The 25,847-nt window shown below is 37.4% G+C and overlaps 2 protein-coding genes across 2 annotated transcripts in view; one reads left to right on the forward strand and one right to left on the reverse strand.

Moving 5' to 3' along the window:
- Nucleotides 1-3,948: 3,948 nt before the first annotated feature.
- Nucleotides 3,949-5,629, reverse strand: SOCS4 (suppressor of cytokine signaling 4). The gene has a single exon (XM_021701388.1). The coding sequence runs from the start codon at nt 5,577-5,579 to the stop codon at nt 4,257-4,259; it is 1,323 nt and encodes a 440-aa protein (XP_021557063.1). The 5' UTR covers nt 5,580-5,629; the 3' UTR covers nt 3,949-4,256.
- Nucleotides 5,630-20,638: 15,009 nt separating this feature from the next.
- The window catches only part of WDHD1 (WD repeat and HMG-box DNA binding protein 1), a 60,173-nt gene continuing 54,964 nt past the window's right edge, over nt 20,639-25,847 (forward strand). The window contains exons 1-2 of the mRNA XM_021701408.1: nt 20,639-20,685; nt 20,899-20,991. Of these exons, the coding sequence (XP_021557083.1) occupies nt 20,915-20,991 (77 nt within the window). The 5' untranslated portion in view covers nt 20,639-20,685; nt 20,899-20,914. The remainder of the gene's footprint in view (nt 20,686-20,898; nt 20,992-25,847) is intronic.

Here is a 25,847-nt window from a genome sequence, read left to right on the forward strand (position 1 = left end):
AGGGGATACTTTGAAAATCTATCACGTTATTTTCAAGAAATTACAGAAATTATTTTCAAGTATGCTCCAAGGGTCATCTCTTAAATGAATTAACCTTCAGGAAGTTGTGACAAGTATTATTTTTCTACATTTTATATGCTAGGAGATGAAGATAAAGATTTAGGATTGAGTAATCTATTCAAAATTAAACAAAAAATAGACTCTGCTTTTATTTGAAATAGGATTAATGTGCCTCAAATCCCTTTCCATTGGGCTATATCTGTTAGTCTACACTTCTACTTAGAAGCCAATCCATTTAAAAAGTCACTTCCACTGTGTCGAATAACTTAATATATTAGAATGGCATAGGCAGACTCTTGCAGCATTGCTCATTTCTACTAGGTCATTAAAAAAAGAAAAAAAAAAACCTTTGTGCTTTCCGTTCATTCTTTAGAAATAAAAATAAATGTAAAACTGATTACAGTTAAGACCAAAATTGTAAAGATTTTTTTCCAAAATAGAAACAATAGTCTGCTTGACTTAAAATCTTTTATTCATTTGGATATTACTTAACACACAGGGGTTTTTTTTTTTACATTTAAACATTATTCTCCCTGTGTTGTCTCCAGAAATAATTAAGTCTACTTTCCTGTGAAATTTACTCCACCAAAATCAATATATAGCCTATTTGACTCATTATAGCTAAAAGTGACAAAAAAGTTTTTAAATGAAAACTAAGAGTATAAGAGTTAGGTTTCAAGGTTTTTGTTTCATAGGAAGAAACCGCTCTATTACGTGGGTCTATAAAATGATCCAAAATTCAGAGAGACAGGAAGCTGATCACTTGATTTGTCTTCTTAATGGCTTTGGCTCATGAATAAATAATGGTTTGTGTTTTTCTTATAAAAAGAAATGGAATTTGTAGGAGTCCTATTGGCCACATGTACTCTACTTTTTAAAGGATTTCTAATTACTTAGACATTCTTTATATTATTTATAATGTCACAACTTTAACTGAAAGCCATTCTTTGACCATTAGCTGAAATTCAGGAAAGAACACAGTTCTGTTCACCAAATCAATAAATCTAACCACAGGCTGACTAAAAGCTTCCTTTAATCTTCTTCCTATTAGGTCTTCCTTTAAATTAAACCATTCTCTCTATGAATTATTTAAGTGAATGGCATGGCTATAGAAAGATCACATAGGATTCTTCATGCAAAAATGCTCAAGGAACCTAAAAAAATCCATTCAGAATATTTCAAGAATTAAGAGTATGAATCAAGATGCTATAGCTTTAAAAAAAAAAAGATGCATGGTGGTGGTGGTGGGGTTGTCCTGAAAAGCTTGAGAAATAGAAAAGTCAAGTTTATTTCCTGATTAGTGCAGGATGATTCCCAAAGCGCAGTTAAGTGTCTGGTCCAGACTAGCTATTAGCAGTTAAGTAGTTCCCTTTCACTGTCAAGGCTCGTCCCTGAGGTGATGCCTAAATTCTTAATTTCAATATTTTATCTTGTTTCTTTTAGCTCCATCCTCTCTCACCAATAAGCTCTACACAATTCCACCATGCTGATGCTTTCTCAACTCTGGAATTTACACTTTTCAAATGCCCACAAACTTAGAGTTACAAAATTTATATTTAGATATATTTGTATCTTTCCTCATGTTCCTTTCATGACTTAGTCACTTTTGTTATATATTCCAATAATTACATATTTTACATTTTAAAAATAAGTTTGTGAATACTGAATGCTCTTCCAAATGTATCCTCACAAAGTCAGAGAAAGGAATTAACCTTTCTAAATTCCAATTCTTTAATGTTTTAAAAATTTATTATTACTCTTTCCTTTTTCCTTCATGGTAAACAATTCCCTTCTCAAGTCTTTATACTTCTACTTTCCAGATTTCTTTTCACTGTAGCAAATACCAAAGGAAAAATACAAACCATTTCAGAGTAAATGAGTCTCTTCCCTGCTCTCATTTATTAGATCATTTAGTTCAAGGATATATGTATGGCAGTATTTTGAAAATGTTAACAGCTATTAATACCTTGAAGTTGAAAAAATAAGAAAGCCAGAGAAAATATATCACAAGCAACCAGTTTGAATATATGAAAAGCTACTTAATATCTTGATTTTCATATAAACATTAATTTGTACCATTATAAAAGACAACATAATTATATTTCATTTTTTCTTTATAAAATTACTCTTTAACAGAATATTTGTTAGCTAGTCATCCCTTAGGTTTTTCTGTACTGATAAAAAGTTACTTTTAAAAGAAAACTATTTAAAACAATAATTGTTTCACAGAAACAGAAAGTCTCATTATCAAAATCTGATAAAAAACTATAATCATGGGTAGAGTCTTACTATTAATGTTCTTTCACCAAAAATGGATATTTAGGAAGTGTTTTATTGGTAAATAAGACAACCTTCTCAGTGATCTACAAAAGTGTCACAATAAAGATGAGGTAGTATGAGACTTTTCTACTTTTGTAAAAGGAAAATATCATCTTTAGAAGAGATATTTATCCCAATATCGGTGTTAATGATATCCTGAGCCTCATTACTCCACAGACAGGTGCCATAATTAGTAGTTACCCTACCTGGAACCAAGACAATCTTGAGATCACTGAGAAAAAAAATGCTAGAAAATGGTAAGAGATTTTCTTGGTTTAATTTTGTTGTAATTGCTAAAAATTTATTTTAAAGCTATTACTGAAAAATTCCATCTTTATGTTTAAAACAGAACTGCAGGAAAGGGAAATAAAAGCAATGATACTTAAGAAACATCTGTTCTAACTTGGAAAGTTGAGTCAAATTTCTTTCAGTCCAGGTGGACGCAGCTTCCTACTAGACCTAAATTATCATCAAGAAATCAATTACTATGATATTAAAAAAGCCAATTTGTACAAAGGGTTAGACAGCTCACCAGAAGAAACGACTGTCTAGGAAATTACGCGCTGACTCTTTAAAAAAGGGGAGTTAGATAGGATATCACTCCATTTACCTTTATTATACTGGGATAATGACGTTTCTAAAAATGCTTCCGTATTGAGATAGCAAATTTAAAATATTACTCCTAGTGCCTAGTACTGTTCAGTATGGCATAAGCCATGTAGCTCTCAAAATGTTTTCCCTTTTTTGACGCCACAGTAAAGACATGTTAATTCTGAAGATAGGAATAATTATTTGAAACCCGAAAATCAAAACCAATATTAAGTTTCAAAAAACTGAGCTCCATGTTTACTTCTTGAATGTTTAGTGAAGCTCACTTTAAAATAATGAATACTTAGGTCCCTCTTTGGTTACCGATGGAAATTTCTGGCTGTTTATAAAACTGTGGCATCTCCCCAAAAGAACAGGCTCAGAGTTTCTATGAAAAGGCTAATCAGAAGCAACAGTTCATAAGTAAAAACAGAAAAACCCCAGAGTTGCTTTAGTATGTTAGTAACTACTACTTACTAATAATAGTGTTATCATTATTTTTAAAGCTTCCAGTGAGAAAGGAACAATATTTGTCCTGAAGATAGCAACTCATCTACGTTGAGCAAAAGACCTATTAAAAAATAAATGACCATGCTACAGGGTAGAAAATAAATTCACCTCCAAAAAGTCATGTTCTCATTTGATTCTTCCTGATCAGATAAATCAAATTTACTAATACTGCTTTATAGTTAGTATTTAAAATGAAAATACTTCAAGTTTAATTTCAAACCATTTTGTTACCTTTAACATCCCTATTATTTATTAAGTTACAAAACTCAATACGTTGGTATGGATTGTGAATTACAACACACTCAGCTTTACTGAAGAACTTTAAAACAACTCTGAAAAGGGGGATGGGGAAACTATATTTTATGTATAGGAATGCCAATGGCATAGGTTAACAAGAGAATTTACATGTAGGAAAGGACGTAAGATTATTTTGAAAGAAAAGTATGAAATATAGATTATTTAACTGTGTTTGCAACGCCTACCAAATTCCAAATATCCCTGGATTGTAAGCGAATTACAATTAAGAAAAAAAATTAAGTAAGCATACAATCTATTTGGTAAAAACAAAAACCAAACACCTGGTCAAAAATATTCATTAACCCCTAGTGTGTAACTTTAAACAATTAGTTTATCATAAGAAAAATAAACTGATCTGGAAGTAAAATTTAGGGCAGAGATTTATTTCAACTGCCCTTGTAGAAAAATTCAAAGTGACATAAGAAAAATAAAATATTAAATGAAAATATGTATATAATCATTCCCATATTCCCACACTTTCCCTAGCATTGTTCTGTTGCATCAATCCTGAGTACTCTAACTTTTGATTTATAGTGATATTCCTTCAGATATAATTTCATAGAAGAAGGAATTGGAAGGGCATCAATGCCATCATAAGTTGTACAGTTACAAATAACTGTTCTGCATATATGCTGCAAGGAAAAGGGGAAAGTCCGAATTAAAGGAGTGGATAAAAGTGGTTCGAAGAACATACAGGCACTCGGGTCCTTATAATGTTCTAGGAGCCCAGTAATGTCAGGAGAATGGAAGACACAAGGATCATGTGCATCAAAGCTAAAGTTGTGATTCCACTGTTCAATTCTAGCATGAAGAGAACGACTATAGCGTCTAAAACTAACTGAGAATAAATAGTCTTCCTGTGCTGAGTCTCGCAGTAAAAAGGTACCCTCTGGTTTTCCCTCTAGTAGAGCTTCAGCTGCATATTTATCCATAACTCCCCAGTAACATGGATTGTTATTGATCTGAAGGAGGTCTGGTACAAGACAGTGGACATAATCAATCTGGGTATGGTACTTAGGAGGTGTTTCCAACTGCAGGATTTCTTCATCCATTTCCCATTTGGGTTTGTTTCTTTTCCTGGAACTTGTGCAAAGTGTTATAATTTCATCATCTGAATCCATATCACTATCTTCTATACTGTTATTTGAAACCAGGTTCATCACAGAGCCAGTCACAGGACCACCTCTACATGAAGCGCTGTTGGTGGTTATGACACAGGGCTGAACATTGCTATGTGAGAAGCAGTTTACCTCTTCTTCCACGTTTCTTCTTTGTTTTAGCTGACCATCCCTCAATTCACTCTGAGACAAGTCTGTGTTTACCCATTCATTGGATTTGGGATTTATAGGAGCAGTGTGTCGTTTAATAAAATGCCACCTAAAGGCTAAATCTGATCGAGGTGGGAAAGGACACTTATCTAACATGAGTTCACTGATATGAATTTTCCTTTTAGATGGAAGCCCCGAAGAGTGCCGACCACTACAATTCTTTATTGGAAAACATTGCCCCACAGCATCTTGCAGTTTCTGTTTAAGAGATCGGCCTAAAAATCTATGCCCACAGGAATGATCTAAATCCAACTCGATGGATGAACAGCTGTGCTTCCTTTCTTGGCTCCTTAAAGGAACTTCAGTTTTCTCTACAGCATTCACTGTTTCCGCATCTGAACAACTTTCACTCTTTTTTGACCAAGATAATTTCTTTCCACTCCACACATAACCGTCCTTTCTGTCAGCACTTCTACTTCGACTAGTTTTGGGCCTTACATCTACATTTTTGCTAATACTTTCACTATTTTCTGCCATTTTAACAAATTATCCACAAATTCCAGTGTTATAAATACTGCTTTTTCAGTTTTTCCAGCAGGAAGTTTCTTCTGGGCACTCTCTGGATATATCTAAAGGGAAAAAAACAAAACAGCAGTCATTTGTCATTCACTTTTTTTTTTTGAGACAGAGTGTGAGCGCATGAGCGGGGGAGGGGGAGAGGGAGAGAGAGAAGCCCAAGCAGGCTCCGTGCTCAGCGCAAGCAAGTGCACAGGGGTGGGGTGGGGCGTGAGGGACAGAGGGAGAGGGAGAGAATCTCAAGCAGGCTCCACACGGAGCACTGAGCCCAAATAGGGCTTGATCTCATGACCCTGAGATCATGACTTGAGCTGAAACCAAGAATCGGACGTTTAACCAATTGAGCCACCCAGGTGTCCAACTGTCATTTACTTTGCATACAGTAGTTTCTATATTAAACCCCAATCAGACATAAAATGAAAAACCACAACTAGTACAGGAACAAGATAAGAGTACTGGATATGTTGGAAGACAGTTCCAAGATATTTTGTTTTCACTTAAATGATCTGCTTTACCATATACTAGTAATTTCATAGTGCCTGGGAGTCAAGAATCTGCGTTCCTGGGGCGCCTGGGTGGCTCAGTCATTAAGCGTCTGCCTTCGGCTCAGGTCATGATACCAGGGTCCTGGGATCGAGCCCCGCATTGGGCTCCCTGCTCGGCGGGAAGCCTGCTTCTCCCTCTCCCACTCCCCCTGCTTGTGTTCCCTCTCTCGCTGTGTCCCTCTCTGTCAAATAAATAAATAAAATCTTAAAAAAAAAAAAAGAATCTGCATTCCTTTCCCACAGCTAATTTTCAATGTAGATTAGAAAAAGTGAGGCCGCCTCTCTTAGTCCAACTGTATGCTCAAAATTGTATGAACAATTTCTAGTCTTGAGGTATATCTCATGCCAATCTCTCCTACCCTTATTTTTATTTCACAGTAGACCAGTCCGTGAATTGTTTGTAAGAGACAGTGAGAAATATATGACTTGGTGTTTGAGAACCACTACCCTGTGGTTCCCTCATTTCCCTCTCCTTGCTTTTCTATTGACTGAAAATATGAACTTTAAGTTAGAAAAGCTGTTAAGAATCAAATAATCAGGGGCGCCTGGGTGGCTCAGTCGTTAAACGTCTGCTTTCGGCTTCCGTCATGATCCCAGGGTCCTGGGATCGAGCCCCGCATCGGGCTCCCTGCTCAGCGGGAAAGCCTGCTTCTCCCTCTCCCACTCCCCCTGCTTGTGTTCCCTCTCTTGCTGTGTCTCTCTCTGTCAAATAAATTAAAAAAAAATTAAAAAAAAAAAGAATCAAATAATCACCACTGAACAATGGGAATGCCATGCAAGCATTCCCAATACAGTTTTGTCAACTTATTTCAGTAATTGGTCAACTTCACTATCAGTCTAGGAAGTTTTTAGAAAATGCGGAATCGGATAAAAATTTGTTATTTTACACATACACCTTTGTATTTTTCTTGGTACTTCTGAGAAACAAGTAGATAAATTTCTATAGGCCAATGACTTTCCCATAAAATTGGCTGGATATATTAGAATTTACAATGTGAAATACTGAGTTTTATTAAGACTAATAGTAATGATTGGTCATAGAGGGGATTAGCCTAACTATTCTTAGGTGGAATAAGATTTAAGCCCAGAATTGGGGTAAGTATTCTATAATCTCAAATATTTTACAAATGAAATTTGGATTTGGAGACTGAGAAAATCAGTCTCACTTAGCATACTGATTACAATTAAGTTTCTGATATGTCAGAGGAACATTATAATCCCAATAGTCAAGTAAATGTTTAGAGCCACCTGAATGCATTCTCAAAGCAAGAGGATTTGAAACAAGTATCTGTAGTAGCAAATATGATTGGCAAGTACTTAGAAGTGTGAACTAATGAATCAGACTTGCCAAAGAAAATACTCCATTTCTGAACACTGAATAGCACCTGGTGATTATACAGATTATTTTGATTTAGTGACCTCACTAGTATATACTCATTTAAAATCCATATGGAAAATATTTTTAAATCTGATTTTGGAAGATACGTCATCATTTATTATACCAAAATTTTATTCAACAGTATGCTTTGGCTGTTTGTTGATTAAGTTCCACGGAGCAAAAATAAACAAGAAGCAACAAAGTAAGCTGAAGAAGATGAAGAGTCATTGATTAGAATAAACACTTGTTATTAAGAGCTTACACTTTAACATATTTTTCAAGATAAAAAAGTAATAGAGGAGCCCCAAGCAGATCTTTTTCGTTAATACTACATAGTTTCTACTTTTTTTATTCAGTGGTGAAAAATATATAAGATTTGAAATGCTTGGTGATTTACAAAAAAAAAAATCAAAATAGCAGTTTATTAAACTCCATGACCAACTTTACTCCACTGGATATAAGCTCCCTCATCTTACCTATTACCTCTACATTTTACCATTTCTTCCTTCACTTCTATTATCAAAGATAAGCTCCCCATCTCTGTTTTTTGTTTTTTTTTTTTAATTTTATTTATTTGAGAGAGAGAATGAGATAGAGAGAGCATGAGAGGGAGGAGGGTCAGAGGGAGAAGCAGACTCCCCGCTGAGCAGGGAGCCCGATGTGGGACTCGATCCCGGGACTCCAGGATCATGACCTGAGGCGACGGCAGTTGCCCAACCAACTGAGCCACCCAGGCGCCCCCCATCTCTGTTCTTGATGGCATTCCCACCTTTACCAGGGCCTGCTTCAGTTTTTCTCTCTCAAGTTCTCTTTGCCTTCAATCAAATCTCTTGTCAAATCCTTTAGTGATTCTAATGCTTCCTTTAGCTACTACACTGGCTGCTTTCCATTACTAAATTTCTTAGTCTTATAACTTCATTTCCCCTCAAAATGAGAATAGCTTTTTGTTTTCTTCTGATTATAAAATAATTGTTTGGTTTGAAATGGCCAAATGAAAATCTTTTTGCTCTATCCTCTCAGAAGTCAACCTAAAACAAGGAAAAAATGAGAAATAAAAACACAAATCTTATCTTCAACGAGACTAGCAGATGTCTATAACCTGAATCACAAAATATGAGGACAGAATATGAATGGAGGAGCAGTAAATAACTCAGCAGCAGAGAGGTGGGTAACACTAGGCACACAGATGACATGGATGAGAAGCAAACCAACAGAGTAGGCAAAGTCCAGGACCCAGAGGCACCAGATGATACAGAAATGTGGGTGGAGAACAGGGTGGAAAATGAAGCAGGTTGAAAATATGCATAAGTACAACAGGATCTCTCCAGTTTTTACTCCTACACTTAGAGGAGATGGGATATTTATCATTTGGAGAAACTGAACTAGACAGGCTCAGGACTTTGGGTATCATAGAGGGTAGAGGGGAGGTTTGGGACTAAAATCAGAATGAAAGTTCCTACTTCTTCTTCCATCCACTCCGAGAACTCCAGCAGCCAGCTGCTACTATAAGTAGGGGACTAAAAGATACTTTGAAGGTGGCTCAGTCGTTAAGCGTCTGCCTTCGGCTCAGGTCACGATCTCAGGGTCCTGGGATCGAGCCCCACATCGGGCTCCCTGCTAGGTGGGAGGCCTGCTTCTCCCTCTCCCACTCCCCTTGCTTGTGTTGCCTCTCTCGCTGTGTCTCTCTCTGCCAGATAAATAAAATCTTTAAAAAAAAAAAAAAAGATACTTTGCTGAAGAAATAGAATGGCCAAAGAGAAAAGACCTCTAAATGCTGACAGCTGGGACTCTGTCAATAAAAAGCTGAGGGTGGGGGGAGGTGCCTGGGTGCCTCAGTTGGTTGAGCAATCCAAGAGTGGACTCTTGATTGTGGCTCGGGTCATGATCTCAGGGTTGTGAGATCAAGCCCCTCGCCAGGCTCCATGCTCAGTGGGGAGTCTGCTTGAGATTCTCCCTCTCCCTCTCCCCCCCCTCCCCTGTGCGTGCACACACACACACATACACACACACGCACACACACACACACTCTCTCTCTAAAAATAAATAAAGGAATCAAAAAAACAAAACAAAACAAACAAACCTGGAAGGCCACCCAAGCTTGCCAGTCCACAAGTCCCACCTACTCACACACAGCTGCCAGGCAGCATTGTTGTGCTTCATTCACTCCAGAATATGAATGAATAGTCACAGGTCATCAGACTTTTGAGGAAAGCCTCTAACATAAACAACAGAGGCTAAAACAAAAAATTTAGAGAAAACAATAACCACAAAAAGAGCAGAAAATAAAACTGATTTCTTCCAAGTTAAGAGAAGATATTAAACCTATGAATGAGTAAGAGGAGTTTGGGACAATCAGAGAATAAGAAAGTTTTGTAAATTAAAAATATGAATACAGAAATAAAATATTCAATAGGAAAGTTTGGAGAATAAACTGAGGAAATAACAGGAAATAGGAAAAAAAATGGCCAATTAGAAAAGGTAAGAAAGCTACAGGATCAATACAGCCATTTCACAGAAAATAACAACAAAATGAAGTGGGGGGGGGGGAATTACAAAAGAAACTGTATTAGAAAATATCCCAGAACCAGAGGATATGAGCCTCCATAATGAAAGAGTCCACTGAGTACCCAGCACAATGGGGGAAAAATACACACTGAGCTACATTATTCTAAAATTTTAGAATCCTAGAGATAAAGAGGAGATACTAAAGTTAAGAGGGTAGATGTCGTGTTAAGTGTTCTTACTACAATTAAATAAACAAATAAGTCCAAGCCAAAAAATATATAAAAATGAAAAAACAGTCTTCCTGAGGGGAAAAGAGTCACAAAGGACTGTAAATAAATGGCATCTGGTTTCTCAACAGTAACACTGGAAGCTAGAGGCTAGTTTTGGAAGCTAGAGACTAGTTTCCAACTTTGAAGAGATAACCAGCCAAATTATCAATTAAATGAGGATAAAATAAATTTTCAGATATGCAAAGCATCAACAATTTTACCTCATATTGGAAAAAAAGTCTTCTAAAATTAGAGTGTACACCCACAACAGAAGACATGACACAGGAAATAAGATATTTAACACAGGAGAGAGGAAATGTGAATTCTTAGGATGATGAAGAAGGAAAATCTCTAGACAATAGGGTATCCAGAGCATCTAGTCCATAGAATCACACAAGGCCATAGGTTCCAAGGTGGAGGATCTTGAGGAAAAAAAAAAGAACTGACTTCTGGAAAATTCAACTGAGAAGAATGCAAACAGAGGAAGAATTAGGTAATTATTAATCACACAAAAATTCAAGAGTTATACAAGAAAGAAAACAGAGTTGTAAAATACCTGGCTCAGCAGTGAAAATATCATTTACATACTCATCAAAACTGTGATATAAATGCAATAAGAAAATAGGAAGGAAGGAGAGTTAAATCCTTATCTATCATAAAAGGAAGTCAAGTGATAACGTCTCATAATTGATGAATCAAGAAAGAAGTATTAGCATATGATTTAGGAATATAAAGGTAAATATCAGAAAAACAGTTAAAAGATTGAAAGTAGATGCCTTTGGAATGGGTAGGACTGTAGCATTTATCTTATCTAAGCTTTCAACTTAATTTTTAACCTGGGTGCATGTATCATTTTGATGAACATAAATAATAGTAATTCATACTCATCATCATTAATTCAAACTAAGCTTAAAATTACGAAAAAAAAACCTCAAAAACTGTCCATAATCCTACCATTCAGCAGTAACCATTTTAACATTTTCATATCTCTATGCATATATATGACAAGAACACAGTTCCACAGCACAGTAATGGTGGCCACTACTAGTATGGTTTGAGTCCAGTTTATTTTATACTAGCCATAGGACTTGAAACCTCTCAGTGTTTTTAATCTGTGAAGTAGAGATATTGATGCTATCTATTTCATTCAGCTGCTGGGGATTAAATGAAATAATGTGTGTAAAGTACTCAGCTCAGATCCTAAACATATTAAGTAATCAATAAATGTTCTTTTAAAAAAGCAGATATCAGATATATTGTTTTATTAAAGCACATAAGCCAGTTTAATAGAAATTATTCATGGGGCGCCTGGGTGATGCAGTCATCGGAGTGTCCAACTCTTATTTTCCACTCAGGTCCTGATCCCAGCCTCACGTCCAGCTCTGCACTCATCGCGGTGTCTGCTTGAGATTCTCTCTCCCTCTCCCTGCCCCTCCCACTTGTTCTCTCTCTCAAATAAATAAATCTTAAAAAAAAAAAAAGTAGTTTATAATGACGACATCACAGAATACTTCTGTCTCTAGTCCAATTCTAACTAAAAAGTTTTAATTTTTAGGAGAATAACATGTTTCAGTGAAAAAAGATCAATATGCCAGATACAGCTGGAACTTAAGAGAACATGAAGCTAGAGAACAATTTGACATTTTCCCCTAGAGAACTAATTTCCAGCCTTATTCTATATAAGCTAACATGCCAACATAACAGATTTACTTTGGCAAGGCTTACCAACTTGTATATAATAGGTACTAATCAGTTAAGTATCTCTGGATTTTTGGTTAACTGTTCTTACATGTGCTAATGCTGCAGGTGTCCATAAAATAAAGTGACATACCATAGCCCTAGATGAATCTTCCATACATTTACTTGTACTTAAAGAGTTAATGCACAGAAAATCTTGACTTAGGTTTCTATGTATCTCAGAGTAATAGCCTTCTATAAATTTCACATAGCTCCTCTGCTAGAAAACTGAGTCCATGCTTCAGAAGTCCCTCCCACTTTTATAAATTATGGCAAAAAACTGATTTGGTAAAACATACCATATCAACATATGGTCCAAAATGTCATTTAATGTTGTAGTCTTTAAAGTAGTAAGAAAATTTAACTTCTACTTATATTTGTATAAACATTAGAAAAATTAAAATTCATTAATATTGATTATATGGTTAGCAATGTTCCCATCACTCATTGTCAAATAGTTACTTGTTGGATGGGGTTCTGTTCCTGAAGGAAGAGTGAGAGTTCCAAAAAGCTGAGGACCTGATGGCAGCCCTCTCCATTTCTTTGTTTACCTTTAGTGGACTGCACCTGCTTCCATGTTGCCGGAATAGATTTGTGGATTATATTACCTTAAATAATAGAATCTTAAGAATACTTTGTAAATAGACACAATCCTAGAAATTTTATAACATATTAGGTTTGCTAGTTACCTCAGAGCAAGGTACTGAAGTTGTTGAAAAATTTTTTTTTAATTTTTTATTCTTATGTTAATCCCCATACATTACATCATTACTTTTAGATGTAGTGTTCCATGATTCATTGTTTGTGCATAACACCCAGTACTCCATGCAGAATGTGCCCTCTTCAGTACCCATCACCAGTCTAACCCATCCTCCCACCCCCCTCCCCTCTAGAACCCTCAGTTTGTTTTTCAGAGTCCATCGTCTCTCATGGTTTGTCTACCCCTCCGATTTCTTCCCCTTCATTCTTCCCCTCCTGCTACCTTCTTCTTCTTCTTCTTTTTTTTTAAGTTGTTGAAATTTAAGGTGTTCTAAAATTGATGATCTTTCCTGGGATAGGTGGCTTTCAGAAGCTATTTAGCAGATATATTAAAAAAGAAAGGCAAAACAAAACATTTAACTGGTCACTTCGTGGTATAGGTAACATCTTAGTTACGAAGAAAGTAATTGCTTAAAAAAATCTGTGCTACAGAGACATCTTTTTAGAAAAAGGATATTCAGAATTTCCTTCACTATTACATGATTTCTTTACAAAAATGATAAAAATGCATCATATGTATAAACTCTCACATCTTTACACTTAGACACATGGAAAAATAATTTTCTAATCTCCTCCACAAGTTTCATTAAGTCTTAAAAATCTTTTTTTTTTTTTTGAGAGAGTGCATGCAAAGGGTGGGGAACAGAGCAGAGGGAGGGGAAGAGAGAGAAACTTAAGCAGGCTCCACGCCCAGTGTGGAGTCTGACATGGGGCTCAATCTCATGACCCTGAGATCATGATGTGAGATGAAATCAAGAGTCAGACGCTTGAGGTTAACTGACTGAGCCACCCAGGTGTCCCAAACCTTAAAATTCTTAAAAATAAAAAAATTCAATCACACTGTTCTCAATAAAAATAACATTAATTTTTAGTGAGAACAAAATTTTTATTTTTCTATTTTTAAAGACTAAAGATGAGTTTTAGAAAAGTGCTTTTGTGTCTTGCCTATAGAGGTAAAATCTAAATGTAAAAAAAAGTGTTGGGTTCTGAATCTGAATGAATCCTTTCAAACAGCCTATCATTAGTTCTTGAAATTTTACAAACTTTGTATAAATGAGGCAGAGGAGATACACAGTGATAAGAAAGTGGCTTTACTACCATTTTTTTATGTATTATAGAAATCAAAGATCATAATTTAAAAGGTGCTGACAAATCAAAGATCTTTGTTGGTAACTGCAAAGCTTTTTTTTTAAGATGGTGAAAAAATCACTTGGGAGAAGGCTGCTTTGGCTCTTGATTCAATAATTAATTTTTTATGAAGGCAGCTAAATTACATTGCTCTGGGGAGTACACAGTGACATCTTTTAAAAAAATTATTATTTCTTAATGAGGAAGAGGCAAATATCTAAAAAGCAAATTTATATAAAAGCCATTGTCAAGAAAGCAAGTTCCCAGATTCCCAGTAGTCATTTGATCCCAGATTCTACTACAAGGACAGTGAGCAAGAATTAATATCCAACATAGCCATTCTACCAACAAAGATTTAAATAACATTTAATTACTTCTATTGAATAAGGACAGGTAGGTGATTTTAATTCAAGATTTCTACAGAAAATTGTTAAAAAGCCAATAATTAGGGATGCCTGGCTGGCTGGCTCAGTGGGTAGAGCATGCAACTCTCAATCTCAGGGTCGTGAGTTTAAGCCCCATACTGGGATGGAGTCGACTTTAAATCTATACTTAAAAAAAAAAAAAAGCCAATAATTAAAGGGTTAAACTTCATCTACCTGAAAAATTCATTGTATTCTCTGTGACGTTGGCTACCAGAGTACTGTTGTATATATTAATTATTCACTGAACAACTACTTTATCTACAGTGCTGATGATATCTAAGACCAGAATTCATGTAAATACTAAATTAAAATAAATTTGATCCTAAAATAATTATTTATTACACTACATAAAGAATTTATAAATAATTACTCTGATAGTAATTCAGGTCTGGGAATTTCCTGACCAAATCCACGACTCCAAAGTTTACCTGCCATTATGTGTCCCAAAACTCCCTGAAAGCATTCTGATCATAGGCTGTGATATTTGAATTTGATTCTGTGGGTCATAGTCCTTAACATATGATCATAGTTTGATACTTGAGGAGGATTCTGTGGAAACATTTAGGGCCCACAAATGGAATATACTGGATAGTAGATGACATACGAACTCCTTGAAATGTTAAGGAAAAATAACGAAAACCGGGTTTGTTCATATGAAAAAAATCTCTGAAATAAAAAAATGTTTTTTTGTTTTTTTCTCATTACAAGAGCAATACAGGTTCATTTTCTAGTAAATACTTTATTTTATTTTATTTTATTTTTTTAAAGATTTTATTTATTTATTTGACAGAGAGAGACACAGCGAGAGAGGGAACACAAGCAAGGGGAGTGGAGAGGGAGAAGCAGGCTTCCCGCTGAGCAGAGCACCTGATGCAGGGCTCGATCCCAGCACTCTGGGATCGGGACCTGAGCTGAAGGCAGACGCTTAACGACTGAGCCACCCAGGAGCCCCCCTTCCAGTAAATATTTTAGTGTCTGCCATTTTCATGCTACCAAGTCAAGGCTCATGGGACTTAAATGGATTAATAAACAAAACGAATTACTGATTAGTACCACTACATCCTCCTCCTCCCCACACTCTCCACTTACTTTCCCAATTATTGCTTGTTTATGCCAGTGTCTCCCAGTCTGTACTTTCGTGGACACTAGTTCTAAAAGACGTTAATACACATTCTAGAGAGATGGGGTTTCCTTGTTAAACAAGTTTAGGAATGGCTTCCCCTATTAAATATTACAATGTATACTTAGCAAAAGGTTCTGAGAGGTCCTTCAGTTAAGAAGTCTGCTTAAGCCATAGTTTCCTGTACTTAGCTCACACAAATAATTTTGGAGCAAATTTTAGGGGAAATATTAACTTGGGCTAATATTTAAATGATTATACATTCCCTGAGCATGCCAGAGAGAAATGTCCAGGAACCTGTCACTGAAGAAGGTTAATCTAGAGTGAAGACAGAACAGAAAACTAAAAGCTGGCAGTACCTGGGCTTTTAAAAGTGGAAGGACCTTAAAAGAATCTTAGAAACCAGAATATTTAAGATATATGATTGTAACTCTTTAGGGAATAACCTGGATTAAACAGATGTATTTTTTCTTTCCGATTTATAATTTTGTAATTATAAAAACTATATATGCTCAGCATAAAATATATGGAACATTCAGAAAAGTTTAAAAGGGAGGAAAAAAAACTAGACTTCAATTACCTAAAGGCAGTCAATTTAGACATGTTGGCTCATTTCCTTGCAGTCTTTTTTCCTGTAAGAGTAATTTAGTCTAAAGAGAAAATTTTAATGTTTTAAACATCTATAAAAAATTAACAATCTACAGTTTTTCACTCCATTATATTTAAAAATGAAGCATGGTGCCGATGAAATAGTATGAAGGGCTAAATCATCAAACATGGGCTAAAATCCAGACTTTGTCACATACTAATTATATCACCTGATTTAAAAATCTCATTTAGCTTCAGTTTTCACATTGTAAAATCTGGATAATTCCAGCGGCCTGATGTTTTTGCCACCAGGATTAAGATGTATGAAAATAGCATACACTGAGATTAATGAAAATGCATATTAGCTACCTTCTAGTAGTACCCAGAACTTTTCATGTAGAAATTAATTTCTAAAAATGAGACATGGAAAAGTGGCAAAATTAAAAAAAAAAAAGGAACAAGAGGAAACAAAGGCCACATATAAGGCTTGAAAATCTGAGGCTGAGGAGGCTTCAGCATTTCCGAAGTATCATAAAGCATTTTATATTCCTCCTGATATTAACCACTGTTTTTTAAAAAAGTTAAAAAATTTTAAATTCTTTAAAAATATTATGGATGTAAATAACCAAACCTTTAATTATTAAAAAATGTAGTTTCTTGCAAGCTAACTTAGTAAATACATAGATTTCAACAGAAAGAGTAGGCAAAGATTTTTTTCTTTTTTTTTTTTTTAAAGATTTTTTTATTTATTTGAGACAGAGAGAATGAGAGAGAGAGAGCACATGAGAGGGGGGAGGGTCAGAGGGAGAAGCAGGCTCCCTGCCGAGCAGGGAGCCCGATGCGGGACTCGATCCAGGGACTCCAGGACCATGACCTGAGCCGAAGGCAGTCGCTTAACCAACTGAGCTACCCAGGCGCCCCGGCAAAGTTTTTTCTAACTTACTATAAATTATTCTTTCCATTGCTTTATAATAATTACATATTCTTATATTTAAGCTTGGGTGACAAGTTTTACTAGCACAAGTTTTAACAAACTAGTATAAGGTGACTCTAGACTTAAATGTTTTTATGTCCTGATGTGTTTTACTAAATTCTAAGTTTTATGGCAACAGTTATGATATGGAGTGGCAGTATGGTAGACTATCTTGAATCAGAAGGTAAAAGACATGTGTGCTCTAATTTTCGTTTTGACATTCGGTAGGAGTGTGACTTTGGACAAACTATAACCTCTCTGAGTCTTGGTTTCGTCATCAATAAAAGAGTGATTATATCTGTCTTGCTGTGTAAGGATCCACTATCCATGTAACAACACAATCAAATACTGTGCCTGTCTTTAGCCACAAGAACTGGATAGCTGGGAACAGAACTTTTACTGTATTGCCTTTTATACCTCAGGAAGTTTATACATATGCAAGTATTATTTACTCCAAAAATAAATTAAATAGGCTGGCAAGTTTCAGGACACCTTCAGAGATACACAAATCTTCAGATTTCTAAATTGCCTTTGATATTATTTTCTTCAATACTCTGTTCTCCTCAGTTATTTTTTATTTTTATTTTTATTTTTTTTAGAGAGAGAGAGAGAACATACATGTGTGAGAGAGATGGGGTGGGGGGGTGCAGAGGGAAAGAGAGAATCTTAAGCAGGCTCCATGCCCAGCATGGAGCCCACTTGGGGCTCAATCTCATGACCCCCCTGAGATCATGACCTGAGATGAAATCAAGAGTTGGATGCTTAACCGACTGAGCCACCCAGATGTCCCTCGCCTTAGTTATTTTAACACTCTCTTCCAGCCTTACCTTTCACATAATTAGTGATTTTTACATCAACTACATATTTTATTGAAAAGGCATGTTTTAAACCCCTTCCATAAGGCAATACTGATATGCTTCTTAAATAAACGGAGTCTCTAAGAGTATATGATGTAGATAATAGGCATTGCCATCAGCAGAATGGTAATATATTCATGTTTTCTCACCCTCTTGCCCTTGAGAACAATATTTGTGAGCGTAAGGGTCCTATAAATGGTTGCAACAGAGCAAAGCTAACTAATCTCCACAGCAGTTTAAACTGTGACCTTGGTGTCATTTTCGGTGAGTTCATTCAGCCACCCACTCCTATGAGACACGCACTGTTAATGATAAATAAATCCATTTGGAAAATTTTGACAGCCAGATCAGTGACAGCTACAATGGATTTTTTTTAAGGCTACATTATCCTAAATAACCACACAATTTTGCTAACATTTAAATTACATGCATTTCATTACCACACTGTCTTGTACATGTTGTTTGAATGTCTGTTTCCATCAAGACCATGAACTCATTGACATAAAAATTTGTCGGCGTTTGACTGAAAGAGAAATGCAATACTAGCAGAAGTAATACTTGAAAAATTTTACAGGATAATGATTTAAACAAAACAAACTCTATTTTAAATAAAAGCGCTAAGTACCCACCCAAAGTACTCTGTTAATAACACCAGACATTAGTAACAATTAATTTTATACATCCATGAGTATCTCCTATACACTAAAACCAACAATCCATGGAAGTAGGTATCTCCATTTTAGAAATAAGGAATCTGACATCAGAAAAAGTAAAGCATATTCAAGGCCATACAGTGAGTAACTGTCAGAGCGAAAATTAAAACCTGGGGCTGTTCAACTCTAAGGCCTAAGCTCTTTCCATACATCTGAAATTTGTAAAGGAAATATTTCTTTTTTTTTTTTTTTTAAAGACTTTTATTTTTTTATTTATTCATCATTTGAGAGAGCGAGAATGAAAGAGAGAGAGAGCACATGAGAGGGGGGAGGGTCAGAGGGAGAAGCAGACTCCCTGCTGAGCAGGGAGCCCGATGCGGGACTCGATCCCGGGACCTCCAGGATCATGACCTGAGCCGAAGGCAGTCGCTCAACCAACAGCCACCCAGGCACCCTAAAGGAAATTTTTCTTTAACCTATGGATCAAATGGCTTGATTGCTAGGGAGAGTGAAGGGAGAGAAATATAGACACCATTCATAGTTTTAAAGTCACAGGGTTTATAGATGTCATAGTTAGGGCATTTTATACCTATAACTCTTATTCCAATTTACAGATTCTTCTTATGCTGAGCTCTGAATAGCACTACCTTGAAATCTCATCAAGATATATTCAATACAGAGACGAATATTAACAGAGTTCATCTTCAATCCCATAGTCTATCCAGTGATATTTACTTGGATAAAAAAATTACACATCAGTCTATCTAAAAATTAACGAATGATCTCCAAATAAAGTCACTCAGAAAGAGTCATCTCAGGTATCTTTTGTTGTTATGGGAAATCCACAATAGTTTGGCTATTTTTCCACAAATCCCAAGTTCATTTTCAGCCAATCACTCTTCCTCTTCATTAATATACCAAACTTAAGTATCTAGGAAGCCTATTTGGAACCCTAGTACTCAAAACAACCTTCACAGAATGCCAAGACAGTAAGAACAATAGCACCGTTTGTGTAACTGTGCAACTTTTCACAATGGAACTAGACTGAAAAACAATGGGGAAATGTCTACACCAGAAAAACGTCTCACTTATGTCTGATACAGACTAGAAGTGGGCACAACAAAAATACCTAACTGTGAAGGTATTCTTCAGACCGTTCTGCCAACACGGAAGAACACGGGGACACAATCAAAGCATAAACTTAATGGCCAAGACCTTCGCTCAGATTGTAAGAAGCGAAGTATTCAACAATATACTTTAGTTCTGGCTCTTCTTTTAGCTCTAAATATGCAGTTCAGTGAATTTTAGGTGGGGTGTGAACGGGGAAATCCAAGTTACTTTCTCCTTAAGGAATATATGTAGAGTCCCCCCCCCAAATAAGCATTAATGTACAGGCCATACCTCTAGGAACTGAGAACTGAGATTAAAGTCTTCTCTCCTTCATCTCTATAGAAACGACAAGGTGAGGGCACGAAGGATGCCAAGATTAAAGGTTTGGGAAGGGTCTCGATCTCCTCGAGAGAAGATGCTCAAAGACTCATTCTCTAACCGGGCCCCAAGGAGGAACTGGTCACGTTCAGGCACTCGGATATGGTTGCATGTCAGGAGAGCCTGGAAAGTGATAGCAGACCCCAATCGGCAAGGCCGGGCAGCAACCACCCTTCCCCCACTCACCTCTCAGCGCGCAGCTTAACTGGGGCTGTCCGAGTAACTGCCGCCATCACCATCGCCATCACTCTGAGTGCTCGCTAAGGTGGAGAAGGGAGGCCCAGCCACTCCTGCACCTCGTGTAGATCCTAAAAGGCGGACGCCTTTCTGCAAGCCCCCACCCGTCGGCGTTGAGTTCCTGTCTCACACGTTGCGGTCACCGCCTCCACCTGCTCCCAAGGCGCTGCCATCACTTCCGTGTTCGGCACCCTCCCTTTCTTCCTCACTCTCCCAGCAACCGGCTTTTTCCCTGGCAGTCGACGCGCAGCTGACGCCACCACCCCGCGACTTCGGTCTGGCCGGGCGCTGGGCGTGGGCGAGCGGGCGCAGGCGCAGTGTAGCGAGCACGCCTGAGCGCGGGAAGCGGACCTGCGCCGACGCTTGCTACGCGCCTTTCCTCGGTGGCGGAGGTCGGTCCGGTTGGTGAGTACTCCTTCACGCTGCCGGTGGCCGTGTCGCGCACCGAAGAGAAGCGTGCCCTTTTCCCGGGTATTGTCTGACAGACCCTCTACTATATCTTGTTTGTGCCACTCGGGTGGGGGAAAGGGGCCGCTGGGAGACTAACTTCCCTTCACCATCAGCCACCGTCTTTCCTCACCTTTTGAAATAATAGTAGCTTTTATAAAACATTTTTAGGTAGGTAGAAGAAAAGATGCCTGCCATACAGAAGCCGATGAGATTTGGACATACAGAGGGACATACAGACGTCTGCTTTGATGATTTGGGGAGGTAAGATGCTTTGAAAAACAAAAAGAACGTTTCGGGTGTAAGTATTAGAACTTTTGTTGTTATATGTCAGAAAAGTAGTCAGTCTAAAACGACTCACCCAGATAGAGAGAAATAAGGCTGAGATCTAAAATGGCACATATATTTTCCTTAGATTTATTGTTCGATTCGGACCAACATTGTAGTTTTAGTATCTCGAAAAAGTTAGCAAGTGTAAAATCTTACTTCCAGAAGAGTTGGAAAAATGTGACCTTTCCCTCATATCTTCCTTTTGTTGACTTCCTCTCTGTGTCCCACATTATTATTTTGTCAGATCACTAGCTGCCTACCTGTCAAATTCAGTGGCCCATTCTATCTTTTTTGGTGCTGTATCTTTCTTTCCTTGGCTTTTGTGATGCTGTTTTGTATTTTCATTGTTGTTTTTAACCTTTTGATTTTTAAAAAATTTATTTTTTAAATTAACGTATAATGTATTATTAGCTTCAGAGGTCGAGGTCAGTGATTCATCAGTCTTATATAATACCCAGTGCTCAGGTGCCCTCCTTAATGTCCATCGCTCAGTTACCCCATCCCCCCTTTTGACAGCTTTTTTCTCCAACTTAGTTCCTCTCCTTGATTGCTAAATTGTGATATTTTCCCAGAACCCTGGTCTCTTTTATCTTTTTTTTTTTTTTTTAATTTTATTTATTTATTTGAGAGAGAGAGAACACCTGAGAGGGGATAGGGTCAGAGGACGAAGCAGACTCCCCGCCGAGCAGGAAGCCCGATGCGGGACTCGATCCAGGGAATCCAGGATCATGACCTGAGCCGAAGGCAGTCGCCCAACCAACTGAGCCACCCAGGCACCCTCTTTTATCTTTTTAAGTCCCATTCCTCTGCGGTACTATCCAGTTGTGTGGCTTCCACTGTCACTCCTGTGTTGATTCACTCATTGAAAAAATATTTGCCTGTCAAGTCTGGTGGAGGCTAGAGATACAGTATGTACAAAGCACAATCTATTCCTTAATTGACCTTAAAGTCTTTTTAAATTGACAGATATTGAGCACAAAATAATCACAAAAGTAAATGTATGTTTAGAAATAGTAAGTGATAGGTGCAGTGATAAGCGTATTTGAAGGGAAGTTGATATAGCTTGAGGAGGCAGGGAAGGTTTCTCTAAGGCATTGTTTCTTGAGGTGAGATCTGAACATTGAGGAGACATTAGGGAGTAAAAAGAGATGGGGTGGTGATGGCAGTGAGGTTGTGGTGGTGATATCCAGACAGAGGGAACACTGCAAAATTCCAGTGGGGGTAGGGACCATGCTCAAAGGACTGAAAGAAAGCTAGTGATGCCAAAATGTAGAGTGTGATACAGAGGCTGATGAGAGATGAATCTGTGAAGGTAGGTAGTGGGCATCCTATCCAGGACCTTCTGGGCTTTATTAAGGAATCTTGTTTTTATTCTAAAAGCAGTAGGAATGTATTAAAAATTAGAAGCAGAGAGATGGGATCAGATTCTTGTTTTTGAGAAGTACATGGAGGATGAATTGGAGAAGTAGAAGTGGATGCAGAAAGACTGTGGGTATCTGTATTAATCTGGCGGAGTGTGATAGAAGCTTGGACTAGAGAAGATGTGTATGGAAAAAAGGATACATTCAGGAAATACTTAAAAGGTAGAATCGGTAGGATGGACCAGACATTAAAGACGAAGGAGAGGGAGGTATCTGTATTTCTGGATGTTACATTTGGGGAAATGATGGTGCCATTCACAGATACCTGAAATGCTTGGAGAGGAGCTTATTTCAGAGGTAGAATGAGGGTGGAGATTATGAGTTTACATTTGGACATTTGGAATATTTCTTTGAGATCACCTAGAGATGTAGACAGTTGGATAAATGGGTTGAAAGCTAAGAGAAGAAATGTAAGTTAAAGACAGAAATCTATATCTTTTTAAAAAAATATTTTATTTATTTATTTGAGAGAGAGTGTGAGAGAGAGAGCACAAGCAGGCGGAGTGGCAGGCACAGGGAGAGGGAGAAGCAGACTCCCCACTGAGCAGGGAGCCTGATGTGGGGCTCGATCCCAGGACCCTGGGATCATGACTTGAGCCGAAGGCAGACGCTTAACTGACTGAGCCACCCGGGCACCCTAGAAAACTATATCTTTTGCTGATGCCTACTGGAGTTCAGGATTGAGGTCCTGGCTGGAAATCTAAATGTGGAAGTTGTCAATAAGTAGATATTTAATGCTATGAACTTAGATGAAATCACCTAGGGAAGGAGTAAATGTAAAGAAAAAAGGTTCAAGGGCTAAGCCCTGGGACACTCCAAAATATTTAGAGACCAAGTTAGGAAGATCCAGCTAAGGAGACTAAGAAAAGGTGACTAGAAAAGTAGAAAATCAAGAGACAAGAATGATGTCTAGAAGGCAAATGAAATATAAGCATTTTAAGGAGAAGGAAATAATAAACTATGTCAAATGCTGGTGGGTCAAGTTGAGGACTGAGAATCCACCATTAGATTTATTGATGTGGAGGCACTGGATGATCTTGAGCTTTTTTTATGGAGTGGTAAGAATGAAAACCTTGTCGCAGTGGATTCAAGAGAATGGAAAGGAAGGAATTGGAGTTAGTGAGGATGACACGCTAAGAGTAGGGGTAGTTGGATAGGAATGTGAAGTCAGGGAAGGTCTTTGTTTTAAGGTGAGAGATACAGTATATGTGTGAGTGGGGATGATCCAACAGAGAGGGATAAGTTGATGTTAGAATAGAAAGAGGGAGAATTGCTGGACTGATGGCCTTCAGTAGGTGAGAGGGGCAACAGTATAGTGCACAAGGGGGAGACAGTGGCCAAAGATAGGAACATGGTCAAATTCACAAGTGGAGGGAAGGAGCATGAAGGTGGGATAGGGAGAACGTAGATGATTAGAAGAGAGGGGAAGCTGAAAGGCCTAGGGAAATATTAGTTGGAATATTGGGCAGCACTAAAGGCCTACTTTAGGTTTGTGATCATGAATTTAAAGTGAGACCAGACAACCCAGTTAGGTGTTTTTCTCTAGCCATGTTTAGCTCTGCAAGTGCAAACTTATTTTTTTTTTTTTTTAAGATTTTATTTATTTATTTGAGAGACCGGGAGACAGCACAAGCAGGGTAAGGGCAGAGGGAGAGGTAGGAGCAGGCTCCCCGCTGAGCAGGGAGCCTGACAGTGGGGCTTGATCCCAGGACCCCAGGATCATGACTTGAGCCAAGGGCACACGCTTGACCAACTGAGCCACCCAGGCGTCCCAAGTGCAAACTTATTAATAGGCATAGAGTTGGATTTAACCAGGGTTGGGATTTTGCTAGGTAAGTATGACACAGTGAAAGAGGGCCAGAGAGTTTGAGGATGAGGCAAAGGAGTGATTTTAAGGACAGATTGGAATCTAAGCCAGATTAGGAGGGATGTGAGAATTTGAAGGGAGTGAGAGACAGTGAGGAAGTAGTTTCAGTAGATTGTAGATCCTAATAGAAATAAAAAAATTGTTGAAGTTAGGATATTAAGGGTCTAAGGTGAAAAGATAAGTGATTAGGATAATTGAAATTATGAAGCAGTTGCAATATTGATAAAGAAAAAAAATCTATGCTATGACCATGGGAGTTTGGGGATGAGGTGGAGGACAAGGTTTGGTATATAGTTTTGTCTATATGGATACTGAAAATACTAAGAATTATGATAGGAATAGTGTTAGAGAATGACAATGAGCCTTGTGCTAAAAATCCTTAGGGAACATGGGAGATTCCTCTTTAGGGTTTTGATAGTTTTTTTGTCCTTTTTTTTTTTTTTTTACGAGTAGTTTGTAGCAATAGAATGGAAGTGGTAGTAAAATACAAGGAGGGCCCATCAACAGGCCCCACAGGAATGTAGAAGAGAAATCAGCCACCTTTTAAGAGGGCTGAAGAGGAAGCAGTGTTCTCAGAAGAAATGTTGGGGAAAAAAGCTGAGGATGTAGAGATTTTTCTGGTGCCTGACCATGAATTTCAGGAGGCCCAGTGGAAGGGTCAGGTCATATGAGGGAAAGAACATTGCTCTGTGAGGCTGGAGAATCCAGATGGTGAGAAATGCCTTGGTAATCATTGGCTTCTTGTAGTTATGTCACAAAGAGGATCAAGGCATGGTAGAATTAGTCCTTATAGTGGTTTTCTTACTCAAACTTATAGTGGTTTTCTTATCATCTAAACCAGGGCACCTTTGGGGATGAGGAGAAGGATTTCAAGAGTTAAAATTACAGTTTTTAAAATTATTGATTGATTGATAAATTATTCTGTTTTGGTAGATCTATAACATTTCTTTTCAAAAACTGTTTCAAAACATTTTTTTGTAAAAACATTTGTGAGATTAAAACATTAAAAAAATTTTACATTGATTTTCTAAACATTAAACATATAATCCAAACATTTACATAAATAGAATATTTTTTTTTTTTAAAGATTTTATTTATTTATTTGACAGAGAGAGATACAGCGAGAGAGGGAACACAAGCAGGGAGAGTGGGAGAGGGAGAAGCAGGCCTCCCGCCGAGCAGGGAGCCTGATGTGGGGCTTGATCCCAGGACCCTGGGATCATGACCTGAGCTGAAGGCAGGCGCTTAACGACTGAGCCACCCAGGCGCCCCTAGAATATTTTTGGTACATATTCACGTACTTTAATCAGTTTTTTAGCCTGTTTTTAACATGATGTTGCTGATATTTTTCTCAAAAATATTTTTTTTTTCAATATAGTCTTCTTTTTATTTTTATTATAAAATTGACTGCAGTCTTCCTCAGAGTTACATTTATGGTAAGACCTTAAAGTGAGACCTTCAGTTAATTCTTTTTTTTTTTTTTTTTTTTTTTTTTTTTATTT

This window comes from Neomonachus schauinslandi, chromosome 9 (genome assembly GCF_002201575.2).
Source record: "Neomonachus schauinslandi chromosome 9, ASM220157v2, whole genome shotgun sequence".
Classification (NCBI taxonomy): domain Eukaryota; kingdom Metazoa; phylum Chordata; class Mammalia; order Carnivora; family Phocidae; genus Neomonachus; species Neomonachus schauinslandi.